Below are 16,572 nucleotides of genomic sequence, written 5' to 3'. Positions count from 1 at the left end.
GGAAGGTTGCCTATCTCCACTTCATTTAGTTGTTTTTCTGGGGTTTTATCTTGTTCCTTCATCTGGTACATAGCCCTCTGCCTTTTCATTCTGTGAGTGTGGTTTTTGTTCCACAGGCTGCAGGATTGTAGTTCTTCTTGCTTCTGCTGTATGCCCTCTGGTGGAAGAGGCTATCTAAGAGGCTTGTGTAAGTTTCCTCATGGGAGGGACTGGTGGTTGGTAGAGCTGACTGTTGCTCTGGTGGGCAGAGCTCAGTAAAACTTTAATCTGCTTGACTGTTGATGGGTGGGGCTGGGTCCCTTCCTGTTGATTGTTTGGCCTGAGGCATCCCAACACTGGAGCCTACCTGGGCTCTTTGGTCAGGCTCATGACAGACTCTGGGAGGGCTCACGCCAAGGAGTACTTCCCAGAACGTCTGCTGCCAGTGTCCTTGTCCCCACAGTGAGCCACAGCCACTGCCCACCTCTGCAGGTGACCCTCCAATACTAGCAGGTAGGTCTGGTCCAGTCTCCCCCGGGGTCACTGCTCCTTCCCCTGGGTCCCGATGTGCACACTACTTTGTGTGTGCCCTCCAAGAGTGGAGTCTCTGTTTCCCCCAGTCCTGTCGAAGTCCTGCAATCAAATCCCACTAGGCTTCAAAGTCTGATTCTCTAGGAATTCCTCCTCCTGTTGCCGGACCCCCAGTTTGGGAAGCCTGACGTGGGGCTCAGAACCTTCACTCCAGTGGGTGGACTTCTGAGGTATAAGTGTTCTCCAGTCTGTGAGTCACCCACCCAGCCGTTATGGGATTTGATTTTACTGTGATTGCGCCCCTCCTACCGTCTCATTGTGGCTTCTCCTTTGTCTTTGGATGTGGGGTGTCTTTTTTGGTGAGTTCCAGTGTCTTCCTGTCGATGATTGTCCAGCAGGTAGTTGTGATTCTGGTGTTCTCACAAGAGGGAGTGAGAGCACGTCCTTGTACTCCGCCATCTTGGTTCCTCTCTCTCCTTTTGCTTGTTGAATATAAGCAAATAGGTATTTATTCATATCTCTTCCTGCCCCAAGTTTCTTAGATAATTGGTAGTATTCCATATGTATACTTTTCTCCACCTTTTTTTTTTACCCAATTTAACATTATATCCTAGAGATCACTCCATAGTAGTATATAGAGATATTCATTTTTGTTTTTTTTTTTTTTAGCTATATAGCATTCAATTGGTGCATGTAACTTGTCATATTCAACCAGCCCTCTTTGATGGACATTTGGATGCTGCAATGCATTGCCTTGTGCATATACCTTTTCCTATTTTAAGGCTATTGCTTGTAACCATTTTTGTTTTTACTTCTCATGTTTACTTTCATATATCTTAATCATATGCTTGTATCACTGTATTAGTTTGCTAGGGCTGCCAACAAAATACTATACAGTGGGTGGTCTAAACAATAGAAATTTATTTTCCCACAATTCTGTCCAAGATCACGATCCAAAATCAAGTCCAGGATCAAGGTGTGGGAAGGTTTGTTTTCTCCTGAGGCCTCTCTCCTTGGCTTGCAGATGGCTGCCTTTTCGCTGTGTCCTCATATGGCATTTCCTCTATGTGGGCACACACCTGGTGTCCCTGTGTGTGTCCAAATTTCTTCTTAAAAGGACACCAGTCAGATTGGATTAGGGCACACCCTAATGGTGTCATTTTAAGTTCATCATTTTGTTAAAGGCCCTATCTTCAAATACAGTCACATTCTGAGGTACTGGGAGCTGGGAGTTAAACATATGAATTTTTTTGGGGGGAGGGGGCGACACAATTTAGACTACAATAATTAAATCTTTTTTTTAAAAATAAATTTATTTTATTTATTTATTTATTTAATTTAGTTTTTGGCTGTGTTGGGTTTCCGTTTCTGTGCGAGGGCTTTCTCCAGTTGCGGCAAGCGGGGGCCACTCCTCATCGTGGTGCACGGGCCTCTCACTATCGCGGCCTCTCCTGTTGCGGAGCAGAGGCTCCAGACGCGCAGGCTCAGTAGCTGTGGCTCACGGGCCCAGTTGCTCCACGGCATGTGGGATCTTCCCAGACCAGAGCTCGAACCCGTGTCCCCTGCATTGGCAGGCGGATTCTTAACCACTGCGCCACCAGGGAAGCCCCAATAATTAAATCTTGATTTATCAGCTTCATATATGATCTGTTTCTTTCTGCTATGATAGATGAAGATATATCTCATCATATATTACCTCCCGTACTCCTTTCAGTTTTTGTTAGTTATATTATACTGTTTTTAATTTATTTTAATTATTATTTCAATTTAAATTTATTTATTTTAATATATTTAAGTTTTTATTTCTTTCTCCATCAGTTTTGGAGAGTATGTCTTTACTTTCAACTCTGTGAGGATATTAGTACCTTTATCATTCTCTCTCCCTTTCCCCACCATTACCCTTCCAACTTCTGTTACCTCTAACATTTGCATTTTTGGCTTTATTGATTTCAAAGAATGGAACCTAAAAGGAGCATTTTATTGATTATGACTACTGTTTAATTCTGTGGATAATAATGGTATTTCTCTTTATGTTTCCATCTACTAGCTGTCTTAATTCTATTTCCTCAGGTATTCTGTTTGTTGAGTGTGATGTCCTTTCATGTTATTGGTTTCCCTCAAACATTTGGTGATTCTTGCTCATCTTTGATTTGAGATTCCTTGATAGTCTTCTGTGTCACACTATTTACTGTAACTGAATCCAGTGACTGATGGAGAATTAAGACCAGAGGTTTTGCATTGACCTGTGTTGTCAGCCACCTGGAACTCTGTTTTTCTCTAGCCTAAGTGATTGTACTTACTGTTCCTTTCTGGGGAGGAAGGGAGACTATATCTCTTGGGGATGAAGCCTACTGCGTGATACTCCTCCTGTTCATATCCAGAATGTTTCCACATTTTGCATTTTTGTGCATTTTAGGATATGGGATTTTGCCTCATTCCATTTGCTGTCTATTTTTCATAGGTTCTTCATAATTTCAGATCAACTGAAAACGCCTCTTATTTTTCAGGACTATTATTAATAAGAAAAATATGTATATTTTTCTTTTATTTCTAGAAAATATATATAAATCCCTAGAAAGGATATATATAATATGTATGATGTGTATCATAATATATATTTATATGATATTGTATATATCCTTTCTAGGGGTTTATAGTATATAAAATTTATAGTATATATTATATACATTTATAGTATATAAAATTTATAGTATATCATAGTATGTACTATATACACATCATTTCTAGGGATTTATAATAGAAGGGGTGGCTGTAGTGTGTGCTCAATCCTCCATCTTGATTCAGTCCTTGTTTACTTCCACAGTATTTGTGCATATTACTTATCAACTATTTATTTAAGTGTCTGTCAGTTATAATACTGTGAGCTTCTTCAGGGTGCCTGGCATGTAAAGGATACATAATAAACATTTGCTGGACTAAGAAAAATTTTATTAGAGACATAATTAAAAACTAGAACCGAGGTATGTTGATTTATAGTCTAGTGCTTATCATATAACTTTCTTCAAGTATGTGAGGCATTAAGTTTTAGAACTTTCTCTTCCTGTCTAAATAATCTCAATGTTTTCTTTTAGTATTTTCTTAGAAGATGTGTTTTCAAGTCTATTAATTTTTTATTATTGCTTTTCTTAAGACCATTTCTCTTTAGTTATGGAGTTCCGAGCAGAACACAGAACTCTAGTAAATGCTGTTAGTTTTTTGTTTTCTGTGGATTACACTACTGAATATGGACAGAGGACTAAATATTTTCTCCAACATAATCCTCAGTCAGTTTGGAAGAGGTGTGAATTTTTAAAAATTATTTTCTAACTCCTTTTTTCCAGATGAATATGAAAACAGGAAAAGGATGGGTGGATGTTGGAAATGCTATGATTGCTGATGAATTTTTTCAAGCTGCCATGGCTGTAAGTTACCATTGATTTTTAGCTGTGGCAGTTATTAGTAAAAATTGTGGTTATTCTCACCATTACATTGTATTGTGGTTTATTTTCCAGGGTCTGGAGCAGTTATATGTCATATTAATACAGAGTTGCTCCACTGAGGTCCATGTGACTATGCAGAAGACTGCTACGGAGAGGGACGTTTTCAGAGTGCTTGCTTACCAAGCAGAGTCAGTAGGTATCATAGTCACTAGGGCCTCACAGTGGGGCATTTTATATATGTAAATGCAAAAGTGATGACATGTAACCTATTAGAAGAAAGTCAGGTGTCATTGGTCTTTTATAGGATATTATATTTGACCTTTTTAATCTCTGTTTTATATCTGAAGGTGACATTACTAATGGTGATTGGTACCTATTGGGGTGGATGAGATTGAAAAGACTTACATAACTAATCATCATTTTCAACCACTGCATGTAATATCTATCATTTATTTGTGGCAGTGGCCTCTACTTGACATACCTGTCTCTGTGAATATCTTACATTCACAGTCTACCTAAAATATTTGCCCAAAAAGAGCCTTCACATTTGCAATTATTCTGGGTTGTTTGCTGATGTTTTCTAAAAGTCTGCTGATGTCAGTGTTCAGAGTTGTACTTTACCTCTGTTTGGCTTGTGGGTTTTCTTCTTTTGTCACCATGCAGTTAGGTGTGCATTTTCAGTTGACAAAATGTAAGCTGTGATGAGTTTATTCTCTGAAAGTATGTAATTCTAGAAATGAAAGAGACCTTAAGAATCATCTAGCGTAATCTTATTTTTACTTTTTAACATCTTCATTGAGAAATTTATAATTTGTATACTGTAAAATTAACACATTTTAAATGTACAATTCAATGGTTTTAGTATATTCATAGAATTGTACAACCTTCACCACAATCTTAAGTTTAAAACATTTTCATTACCCCAGAAGAAACCCCCTATCCATTAGCAGTCACTCCCTATTCCTCCTGACTCCAGCTCCAGCAACCACTAATATACATTCTGTCTTTATAGATTTACCTGCTCTGGGCATTTCATATAAATGAAATCATACAATATTTGGTCTTTTGTGATTAGCTTCTTTTACTTAGCATGTTTTCAAGGTTCATCTATGTTGTAGCATGTATCAATATTTTTATTACCAAATAATGTTCTACCATATGGATATACCAAATTTTGTTTATCCATTCATCTATTGATGAACATTTGGATTGTTTCCAGTTTGAGGCCATTATGAATAATTCTACTGTGAACATTCATGTACAGATTTTTGTGTGTACATTTTTAAATTTCTCTTGGATATATATCTAGGAGTAGAATTGCTGAATAACATGATTACTCTATGTTTAACCTTTTGTGAAACTGCCAGACTGTTTTCCACAGTGGCTGTACCATTTTACACTTCTGCCACTAGTCTCTGAGGGCTCCAATTTCTGCATATCTAGGAGTTTTATAGATTTAGCACTTACATTTAGGTCTTTGATCCATTTCAAGTTAATTTTCGAGTATGGCATGAGGTGGGAGTCCAACTGCATTCTTTTGCATATAGCTATCCAGTTGTCCCAGCACCATTTATTGAAAAGACTATTCTTTCCCCATTGAATGGTCTTAGCACTCTTGTCAAAAATTCATTGCTCCTGGCGAGGCTCTGGAACTCTTATTTGAACTTGTGGCGTGGAGAGTTCGTGAGGTGGTATTATCCTGATTTTACGAATGAGGAGCCTGAAGGTCAGACAGAATGCCCTAAAACCAACAACACATTGAGTAAATAATACTTAAATAAGAAGGCTACTAGAGGAGACCTTCAAGATGGCAGAGGAGTAAGACGTGGAGATCACCTTCCTCCCCACAAATACATCAGAAATACATCTACATGTGGAACAACTCCTACAGAACACCTACTGAATGCTGGCAGAAGACCTCAAACTTCCCAAAAGGCAAGAAACTCCCCACGTACCTGGGTAGGGCAAAAGAAAAAAGAAAAAACAGAGACAAAAGAATAAGGATGGAACCTGGACCTCTTGGAGGGAGCTGTGAAGGAGGAAAAGTTTCCACACACTAGGAAGCCCCTTCACTGGCGGAGACAGCAGGTGGCCAGGGGGCAAGGATCAGGGCCATGGAGGAGAACGCAGCAACAGGGGTGCAGAGGGCAAAGCAGAGAGATTCCTGCACAGAGGATCAGTGCTGACCAGCACTCACCAGCCCGAGAGGCTTGTCTGTTCACCCGCCGGTACGGGCGGGGGCTGGGAGCTGAGGCTCCGGCTTCGGAGGACAGATCCCAGGGAGAGGACTGGGGTTGGCTGCGTGAACACAGCCTGAAGGGGGATAGTGCGCCACAGCTAGCCAAGAGGGAGTCCAGGAAAAAGTCTGGAACTGCCTAAGAGGAAAGAGACCATTGTTTTGGGGTGCGCGAGGAGAGGGGATTCAGAGCACCGCCTAAACAAACTCGAGAGATGGGCGTGAGCTGTGGCTATCAGCGCGGGCACCAGAGACGGGCATGAAACGCTAAGGCTGCTGCTGCAGCCACCAAGAAGCCAGTGTGCAAGCACAGGTCACTATCCACACCTCCATTTCCGGGAGCCTGTGCAGCCCGCCACTGCCAGGGTCCCGTGATCCTGGGACAACTTCCCTGGGAGAACACATGGCGTGCCTCAGGCTGTTGCAACGTCATGTTGACGTCTGCTGCCGCAGGCTCGCCCCACATTCCATACCCCTCCCTCCCCCCAGCCTGAGTGAGCCAGAGCCCCCTAATCAGCTGCTACTTTAACCCCGTCCTGTCTGAGCGAAGAACAGACACCCTCAGGCGACCTGCATGCAGAGGCGGGTCCAAATCCAAAGCTGAACCCCAGGAGCTGTGTGAACAAAGAAGAGAAAGGGAAATTTCTCCCAGCAGCCTCAGGAGCAGCAGATTAAATCTCCACAATCAACTTGATGTATGCTGCATCTGTGGAATACCTGAATAGACAACGAATCATCCCAAAATTGAGGAGGTGGACTTTGGGAGCAACTGTAGACTTGAGGTTTGCTTTCTGCATCTAATTTGTATCTGGTTTTATGTTTATCTTAGTTTAGTATTTAGAGTTTATTATGATTAGTAGATTTGTTTATTGATTTGGTTCTCTTCCTTTTTTTAATCTATATAAATATATACGTTTTTCCTTTTTCTCTTTTGGTGAGTGTGTATGTGTACGCTTCTTTTTGTGATATTTTTCTGTATAGCTTTGCTTTTACCGTTTGTCCTAGGGTTCTGTTTGTCTGTTTTTTTCCTTTTTTTTTTTAGTAGAGGTTTTAGTGCTTGTTATCATTGGTGGATTTGTTTTTTTGGTTTGGGTGCTCTCTTCTTTCTTTCTTTTTTTTCCCTTTGATTCTGAGCCATGTGGCTGACAGGGTCTTGGTGTTCTGGCCGGGTGTCAGGCCTGTGCCTGTGAGGTGGGAGAGCCAAGTTCAGGACATTGGTCCACCAGAGACCTCCTGGCTCCATGAAATATCAAACGGCAAGAGCTCTCCCGGAGATCTCCATCTCGACGATAAGACCCAGCTCCACTCAACGACCAGCAAGCTACAATGCTGGACACCCTATGCCAAACAACTAGCAAGACAGGAACACAACCCCACCTAGTAGCAGAGAGGCTACCTAAAATCATAATAACATCACAGACACCCCAAAACACACCACTTTTCACGGTCCTGGCCAGCAGAAAGACAAGATCCAGCCTCATCCACCAGAACACAGACACCAGTCCCCTCCATCAGGAAGCCTACACAACCCACTAAACCAACCTTAGCCACTGGGGGCAGACACCAAAAACAACGGGAACTATGAACCTGCAGCCTGCGAAAAGGAGACCCCAAACACAGTAAGTTAAGCAAAATGAGAAGACAGAGAACCACACAGCAGATGAAGGAGCAAGGCAAAAACCCATCAGACCAAACAAATTAAGAGGAAATAGGCAGTCTACCTGAAAAAGAATTCAAAATAGTGACAGTAAAGATGATCCAAAATCTTGGAAATAAAATGGAGAAAATACAAGAAACTTTTAACAAGGACCTAGAAGAACTAAAGAGTAAACAAACAATGGTGAACAACACACTAAATGAAATTAAAAATTCTCTAGAAGGGATCAATAGCACAACAACTGAAGCAGAAGAACGGATAAGTGACCTGGAAGATAAAATACTGGAAATAACTACCACAGAGCAGAATAAAGAAAAAAGAATGAAAAGAATTGAGGACAGTCTCAGAGACCTCTGGGACAACATTAAACACACCAACATTCAAATAATAGGGATCCCAGAAGAAGAAGAGAAAAAGAAAGGGACTGAGAAAATATTTGAAGAGATTATAGTTGAAAACTTCCCTAATATGGGAAAGGAAATAGTTAATCAAGTCCACGAAGTGCAGAGGATCCCATGCACAATAGATCCAAGGAGAAACACGCCAAGACACATACTAATCAAACTATCAAAAATTAAATACATAGAAAAAAAAATAAAAGCAACAAGGGAAAAACAGCAAATAACATACAAGGGAATCCCCATAAGGTTAACAGCTGATCTATCAGCAGAAATTCTGCAAGCCAGAAAGGAGTGGCAGGACATATTTAAAGTGATGAAAGGGAAAAACCTACAACCAAGATTACTCTAGCCAGCAAGGATCATATTCAGATTTGACGGAGAAATTAAAACCTTTACAGACAAACAAAAGCTAAGAGAATTCAGCACCACTAAGCCAGCTTTACAACAAATTCTAAAGGAACTTTTCTAGGCAGGAAACACAAGAGAAGGAAAAGGCATACAATAACACCCAAAACAACTAAAAATGATAATAGGAACATACATATCGATAACTACCTTAAATGTAAATGGATTAAGTGCTCCAACCAAAAGACATAGACTGGCTGAATGGATAGAAAAACAAGACCCGTATATATGCTGTCTACAAGAGACCCACTTCAGACCTAGGGACACATACAGACTGAAAGTGAGGGGATGGAAAAAGATATTCCATGCAAATGGAAATCAAAAGAAAGCTGGAGTAGGAATTCTCATATCAGACAAAAGAAACGTTAAAGAGTATTACAAGAAACAAAGAAGGACACTATATAATGATAAAGGGATCAATCCAAGAAGAAGATATAACAATTGTAAATATTTATGCACACAACATAGGAGCACCTCAATACATAAGGCAAACACTAACAGCCATATAATGGGAAATCGACAGTAACACAATCATAGTAGGGGACTTTGACACCCCACTTTCACCAATGGACAGATTATCCAAAATGAAAATAAATAAGGAAACACAAGCTTTAAGTGATATATTAAACAAGATGGACTTATTTGAAGTTTGTAGGAAATTCCAACCAAAAACAACAGAATACAGTTTCTTCTCAAGTACTCATGGAACATTCTCCAGGATAGATCATATCTTGGGTCACAAATCAAGCCTTGGTAAATTTAAGAAAATTGAAATCATATCAAGTATCTTTTCCGACCACAGTGCTATGAGACTAGGTACCATTTACAGGAAAAAATCTGTAAAAAATACAAACGCATGGAGGCCAAAGAATACACTACTAAATAACCAAGGGATCACTGAAGAAATCAAAGAGGAAATAAAAAAATACCTAGAAACCAATGACAATGAAAACAGGATGACCCAAAACCTATGACATGCAGCCAAAGGAGTTCTAAAAGGGAAGTTTATAGCAATACAGTCCTACCTCAAGAAACAAGAAACATCTCAAATAAACAACCTAACCTTTCACCTAAAGCAATTAGAGAAAGAAGAATAAAAAACACCCAAATTTAGTAGATGGAAAGAAACCATAAAGATCAGGTCTGAAATAAATGAAAAAGAAATGAAGGAAACAGTAGCAAAGATCAATAAAACTAAAAGCTGGTTCTTTGAGAAGATAAACAAAATTAATAAACCATTAGGCAGACTCATCAAGAAAAAAAGGGAGAAGACGCAAATCAATAGAATTAGAAATGAAAAAGGAGAAGTAACAACTGACACTGCAGAAATACAAAGGATCATGAGAGATTAGTACAAGTAACTATATGCCAGTAAAATTGACAACCTGGATGAAAGGGACAAATTCTTAGAAAAGCACAACCTTCTGGGACTGAACCAGGAAGAAATAGAAAATGTAAACAGACCAATCACAAGCACTGAAATCGAGACTGATTAAAAATCTTTGAACAAACAAAAGCCCAGGACGAGATGACCTGACAGGCAAATTCTATCAAAAATTTAGAGAAGAGCTAACACCTATCCTTCTCAAACTCTTCCAAAATATAGCATAGGGAAGAACACTCCCAAACTCATTCTATGAGCCCGCCATCACCCTGATACCAAAACCAGACAAAGACGTCACAAAGAAAGAAAACTACAGGCCAATATCACTGATGAACATAGATGCAAAAATCCTTAACAAAATACTAGCAAACAGAATCCAACAGCACATGAAAAGGATCATACACCATGATCAAGTGGGGTTTATCCCAGGTATGCAAGGATTCTTCAAAATATGCAAATCAATCAATATGATAAACCATAATAACAAACTGAAGGAGAAAAACCATATGATCATCTCAAGAGATGCAGAAAAAGCTTTTGACAAAATTCAGCACCCATTTATGATAAAAACCCTCCAGAAAGTGGGCATAGAGGGAACTTACCTCAATGTAATAAAGGCCATATAAGACAAACCTGCAGCCAACATCATTCTCAGTGGTGAAAAACTGAAACCATTTCCACTAAGATCAGGAACAAGACAAGGCTGTCCACTCTCACCACTATTATTCAACATAGTTTTGGAAGTTTTAGCCTGAGCAATCAGAGAAGAAAAAGAAATAAAATGAATCCAAATTAGAAGAGAAATAAAGCTGTCACTGTTTGCAGATGACATGATACTATGCAAAGAGAATCCTAAAGATGCTTCCCGAAAACTACTAGAGCTAATCAATGAATTTGGTAAAGTAGCAGGATACAAAATTAATGCAGAGAAATCTCTTGCATTCCTAACACTAAGGAAGAAAAATCTGAAATAGAAATTAAGGAAACACTCCCATTTACCACTGCAACAAAAAGAATAAAATAGCTAGGAGTAAACCTACCTAAGGAGACAAAAGACCTGTATGTAGAAAATTATAAGACACTGATGAAAAAAATTAAAGATGATACAAATAGATGGAGAGATATATCATGTTCTTGGATTGGAAGAATCAACATTGTGAAAATGACTATACTACCCTAAGCAATCTACAGATTCAGTGCAATCCCTCTCAAGCTCCCAATGGTATTTATCACAGAACTAAAAGAAAAAATTTCACAATTTTTAGGGAAACACAAAAGACCCCGATTAGCCAAAGGAATCTTGAGAAAGAAAAACAGAGCTGTAGGAATCAGGCTTCTGGTCTTCAGACTATACTACAAAGCTACAGTAGTTAAGACAGTATGGTACTGGCACAAAAACAGAAATATAGATCAATGGAACAGGATAGAAAGCCCAGAGATAAACCCACGCACATATGGTCACCTTATTTTTGATAAAGGAGGCAAGAATATACAGTGGAGAAAAGACAGCCTATTCAATAAGTGGTGCTGGGAAAACTGGACAGCTACACATAAAAGAATGAAATTAGAACACTCCCCAACACCATGCACAAAAATAAACTCAAAATGGATTAAAGATCTAAATATAAGGCCAGACACTATGAAACTCTTAGAGGAAAACATAGGCAGAACACTCTATGACATAAATCACAGCAAGATTCTTTTTGGCCCACCTCCTTGAGAAATGGAAATAAAAAAAAAAATAAACAAAGGGGACCTAATGAAACTTAAAAGCTTTTGCACAGCAAAGGAAAACATAAACAAGATGACAAGAAAACCCTCAGATTGGGAGAAAATATTTGCAAACGAAACAACTCACAAAGGATTAATCTCCCCAATTTACAAGCATCTCATGCAGCTCAATATCAAAAAAACAACCCAATCCAAAAATGGGCAGAAGACCTAAATAGACATTTGTCCAAAGAAGATATACAGATTTCCAACAAACACATGAAAGGATGCTCAACATAATTAATCATTAGAGAAATGCAAATCAAAACTACACTGAGGTATCACCTCACACCACTCAGAGTAGCCATCATCAAAAAATCTGCAGACAGTAAATGCTGGAGAGGGTGTGGAGAAAAGGGATCCCTCTTGCACTGTTGGTGGGAATGTAAATTGATACAGCCACTATGGAGGACAGTATGGAGGGTCCTTAAAAAACTAAAAATAGAACTACCATACAACCCAGGAATCCCACTACTGGGCATATACCCTGAGAAAACCATAATTCAAAAAGAGTCATGTACCACAATGTTCATTGCAGCTCTATTTACAATAGCCAGGACATTGAAGCAACCTAAGTGTCAGTCGACAGATGAATGGATAAAGAAGATGTGTCAGATATATACAATGTAATATTACTCAGCCATAAAAAGAAACGAAATTGAGTTATTTGTAGTGAGGTGGATGGACCTAGAGTGTGTCATCCAGAGTGAAGTAAGTCAGAAAGAGAAAAACAAATACCGTATGCTTACACATATATATGGAATCTAAAAAAAAAAAGGTCTGAAGAACCTAGGGGCAGGGCAAGAATAAAGATGCAGACGTAGAGAATGGACTTAGGACACAGGGAGGGGAAACTGTAAGCTGGGAGGAAGTGAGAGTGTGAGAGAGTGGCATGGACATATATACACTACCAAATGTAAAATAGATAGCTAGTGGGAAGCAGCCACATAGCACAGGGAGATCAGCTCTGTGCTTTGTGATCACCTAGAGGGGTGGGATAGGGAGGGTGGGAGGGAAACGCAAGAGGGATGAGATATGGGAATATATTTATATGTATAGCTGATTCATTTTGTTATAAAGCAGAAAGTAACACCATTGTAAAGCAATTATACTCCAATAAAGATGTTTAAAAAAGTGCCAAAAAAAGGCTATAATTTTTAAGTCTGTGTGAACTAAACATAGGAGGAATAGAGAGTTACAATGATATTATCTTTGAAACTAAAAATCAAGTTTAATGATCTAGAGAACAAATTAAATTAAATTGATCTAATTTGGCCATTGTTTTTAAAAATTTTACCTCTATTTATCAGTCTGGGATTGCACTGCCTTTCCGATTCTAAAAGGCTATTCCAACCAAGAGCCTTCTGATGAGGAAATGACACAGGGATTGGAGTGTAATAAAATACCAAGTGTGTTATTTTGAATTATTCTCATGCTTGAGAACAGAAATACCTTAAGCTTTGATAAAATGGTGCAATTTTATATTTTCCATTTGAGTACCTTAAAACGTTCATTGTCTTTTAATGAAACTACAGGGGGCAAGAGCAGAGATGAAAAGATGTAGTACTGTAAAAGGGATGGCTTTTAGCTTCTAGTACTTGAGTGAAGACACTACAATAAAGTAAGATGGAGTACAGCAACAAGTTTTGTGCCTTGAAGCTTCCTCTTCTCTGTGGCAGTAATTTGGAGTTAATTTGTGCAGCTTCTCAATAAAAGACTTAGTGTTTAAAAAAAATTAATTGATCATAAATGTGAGGGTTTATTTCTGGACTCCTGATTCTGTTCCATTGATCTATATGTTTGTCCTTTTACCAGTGCCACACTGTCTTGATTACAGTAGCTATGTAGTCAGTTTTGAAATCAGGAAGTGTGAGTTTCCAACTTTGTTATTTTTCAAGATTATTCAGCTCTTCTGGGTCTCTTGCATTTCCATATGAATTTTAGGATATGTTTGTCAATTTTTGCAACAAATCAGCTGGGATCCTGATAGGAATAGCATTCAATCTGTGGATCAATTTGAGGAGTATTGCTATCTTAATAATGTTAAGTATTCTGATCCATGAATATGAGATATCTATCCATTTTTTTAGGTTTTGTTTAATTCCTTCTCATTTTTTAAATGATGAAACAGGTTCAGAGAGAAGGTGTGAGTTAGTTGAAGATCTAAGACCAGAACCAAGATTTTCTGGCTTTTAGTCTAACTCTCCCTACCCTACAACTTAGGTTGACTATTTAAAAAGAGAGCCCCTTGTGGTAATTTTGTCTTGCCTTGTAATGTTAATATCCTTTGTGGGCTACTTTAATGCAACTACTATAAAAAACTGATATGAAGTCCAGCAGGTCTTGGTCTTGTATCTTAACTATTACACCAACTTGCTATATGACCTTGGGCTGTTAAACTCCTCAAGCCTATAAAATTCCAATATTTAAGAAACCAGCTCCCTATATAATACACTGTGTCAGGGGTACATTTGGCTTGATAGCAGTTCACGTGAGAAAAAAACCTGAGTGCTTTATTTAATTTTTTTATTGACGTATAGTTGATGTACAATATTATATGTTACATGTGTGCAATATAATGATTGGCAATTTTTAAGGTTATACTCCAATTATAGTTATTATAAAATATTGGCTATATTCCCATGTTACACGATACATCCTTGTAGCTTATTTTATACATAATAGTTTTTTTTCTCTTTCTTTTTTTAAAAAATTTTTTTTAACATTTTTATTGGAATATAATTGCTTTACAATGGTGTGTTAGTTTCTGCTTTATAACACAGTGAATCAGTTATACATATACATATATCGCCATATCTTTTCCCTCTTGTGTCTCCCTTCCTGCCACCCTCCCTATCCCACCCTTCTAGCTGGTCACAAAGCACCGAGCTGATCTCCCTGTGCTATGCAACTGCTTCCCACTAGCGATTTTACATTTGGTAGTGTATATATGTCCATGTATACACTACCACTCTCTCACTTTGTCCCAGCTTACCCTTCCCCCCCGCCCCGTGTCCTCAAGTCCATTCTCTAGTAGGTTTGCATCTTTATTCCCATCTTGCCCCTAGGTTCTTCATGAAAATTTTTTTTTTTTAGGTTCCATATATATGTGTTAGCATACAGTATTTGTTTTTCTCTTTCTGAGTTACTTCACTCTGGATGCCAGACTCTAGGTCCATCCACCTCACTACAAATAACTCAATTTCGTTTCTTTTTATGGCTGAGTAATATTCCATTGTATATATATGCCACATCTTCTTTATCTATTCATGTCTTGACGGACAGTTAGTTTGCTTCCATGTCCTGGCTATTGTAAATAGAGCTTCAGTGAACATTGTGGTACATGACTCTTTTTGAATTATGGTTTTCTCAGGGTATATGCCCAGTAATTGGATTGCTGGGTTGTATGGTAGTTCTATTTGTAGTTTTTTAAGGAACCTCCTTATGTTTTCCACAGTGGCTGTATCAATTTACATTCCCACCAACAGTGCAAGAGGGTTCCCTTTTCTCCACACCCTCTCCAGCATTTATTGTTTGTAGATTTTTTGATGATGGCCATTCTGACTGGTGTGAGGTGATACCTCATTGTAGTTTTGATTTGCATTTCTCTAATGGTTAATGATGTTGAGCATTCTTTCATATGTTTGTTGGCAATCTGTATATCTTCTTTGGAGAAATGTCTGTTTAGGTCTTCTGCCCATTTTTGGATTGGGTTGTTTGTTTTTTTGATACTGAGCTGCATGAGCTGCTTGTAAATTGTGGAATTTAATCCTTTGTCAGTTGCTTCATTTGCAAATATTTTCTCCCATTCTGAGGGTTGTCTTTTCGTCTTGTTTATGTTTTCCTTTGCTGTGCAAAAGCTGTTAAGTTTCATTAGGTCCCATTTGTTTATTTTTGTTTTTATTTCCATTTCTCAAGGAGGTGGGCCAAAAAGGATCTTGCTGTGATTTATGTCATAGAGTGTTCTGCCTATGTTTTCCTCTAAGAGTTTGATAGTGTCTGGCCTTACATTTAGGTCTTAAATCCATTTTGAGTTTATTTTTGTGCATGGTATTAGGGAATGTTCTAATTTCATTCTTTTACATGTAGCTGTCCAGTTTTTCAGTTTTATGGTTTTTATTCTTCAGTTTGTTAATATGGTGTATCACATTGATTGATTTGCGTATATTGAAGAATCCTTGCATACCTGGGATAAACCCCACTGGATTACGGTGTACGATCCCTTTATTGTGCTGTTGGATTCCGTTTGCTTGTATTTTATTGAGGATTTTTGCATCTATGTTCATCAGTGATATTGGTCTGTAGTTTTCTTTTTTTGTGACATCTTTGTCTGGTTTTGGTATCAGGTTGATGGTGGCCTCGTAGAATGAGTTTGGGTGTGTTCCTCCCTCTGCTATGTTTTCGAAGAGTTTGAGAAGGATAGGTGTTAGCTCTTCTGTAAATGTTTGATAGAATTCACCTGTGAAGCCATCTGGTCCTGAGCTTTTGTTTGTTGGAAGATTTTTAATCACAGTCTCAATTTCAGTGCTTGTGATTGGTCTGTTCATATGTTCCATTTCTTCCTGGTTCAGTCTTGGCAGGTTGTGCATTTCTAAGAATTTGTCCATTTCTTCCAGGTTGTTCATTTTATTGGCATATAGTTGCTTGTAGTAATCTCTCATGATCCTTCGTATTTCTGCAGTGTCAGTTGTTACTTCTCCTTTTTCATTTCTAATTCTATTGATTTGAGTCTTCTCCCTTTTTTTCTTGATGAGTCTGGCTAATGGTTT

General features: G+C 38.5%; 1 protein-coding gene across 1 annotated transcript in view; it reads left to right on the top strand.

Moving 5' to 3' along the window:
- The window catches only part of TEX11 (testis expressed 11), a 360,718-nt gene that overhangs the window by 25,779 nt on the left and 318,367 nt on the right, over positions 1-16,572 (top strand). Inside the window, exons 5-6 of the mRNA XM_061178154.1 lie at positions 3,852-3,932; positions 4,023-4,142. Of these exons, the coding sequence (XP_061034137.1) occupies positions 3,852-3,932; positions 4,023-4,142 (201 nt within the window). The remainder of the gene's footprint in view (positions 1-3,851; positions 3,933-4,022; positions 4,143-16,572) is intronic.

Source organism: Eubalaena glacialis, chromosome X (genome assembly GCF_028564815.1).
Source record: "Eubalaena glacialis isolate mEubGla1 chromosome X, mEubGla1.1.hap2.+ XY, whole genome shotgun sequence".
NCBI lineage: Eukaryota > Metazoa > Chordata > Mammalia > Artiodactyla > Balaenidae > Eubalaena > Eubalaena glacialis.
Note: the sequence above shows the minus strand (reverse complement) of the source record. Positions and strands in the feature narration are given on the sequence as shown.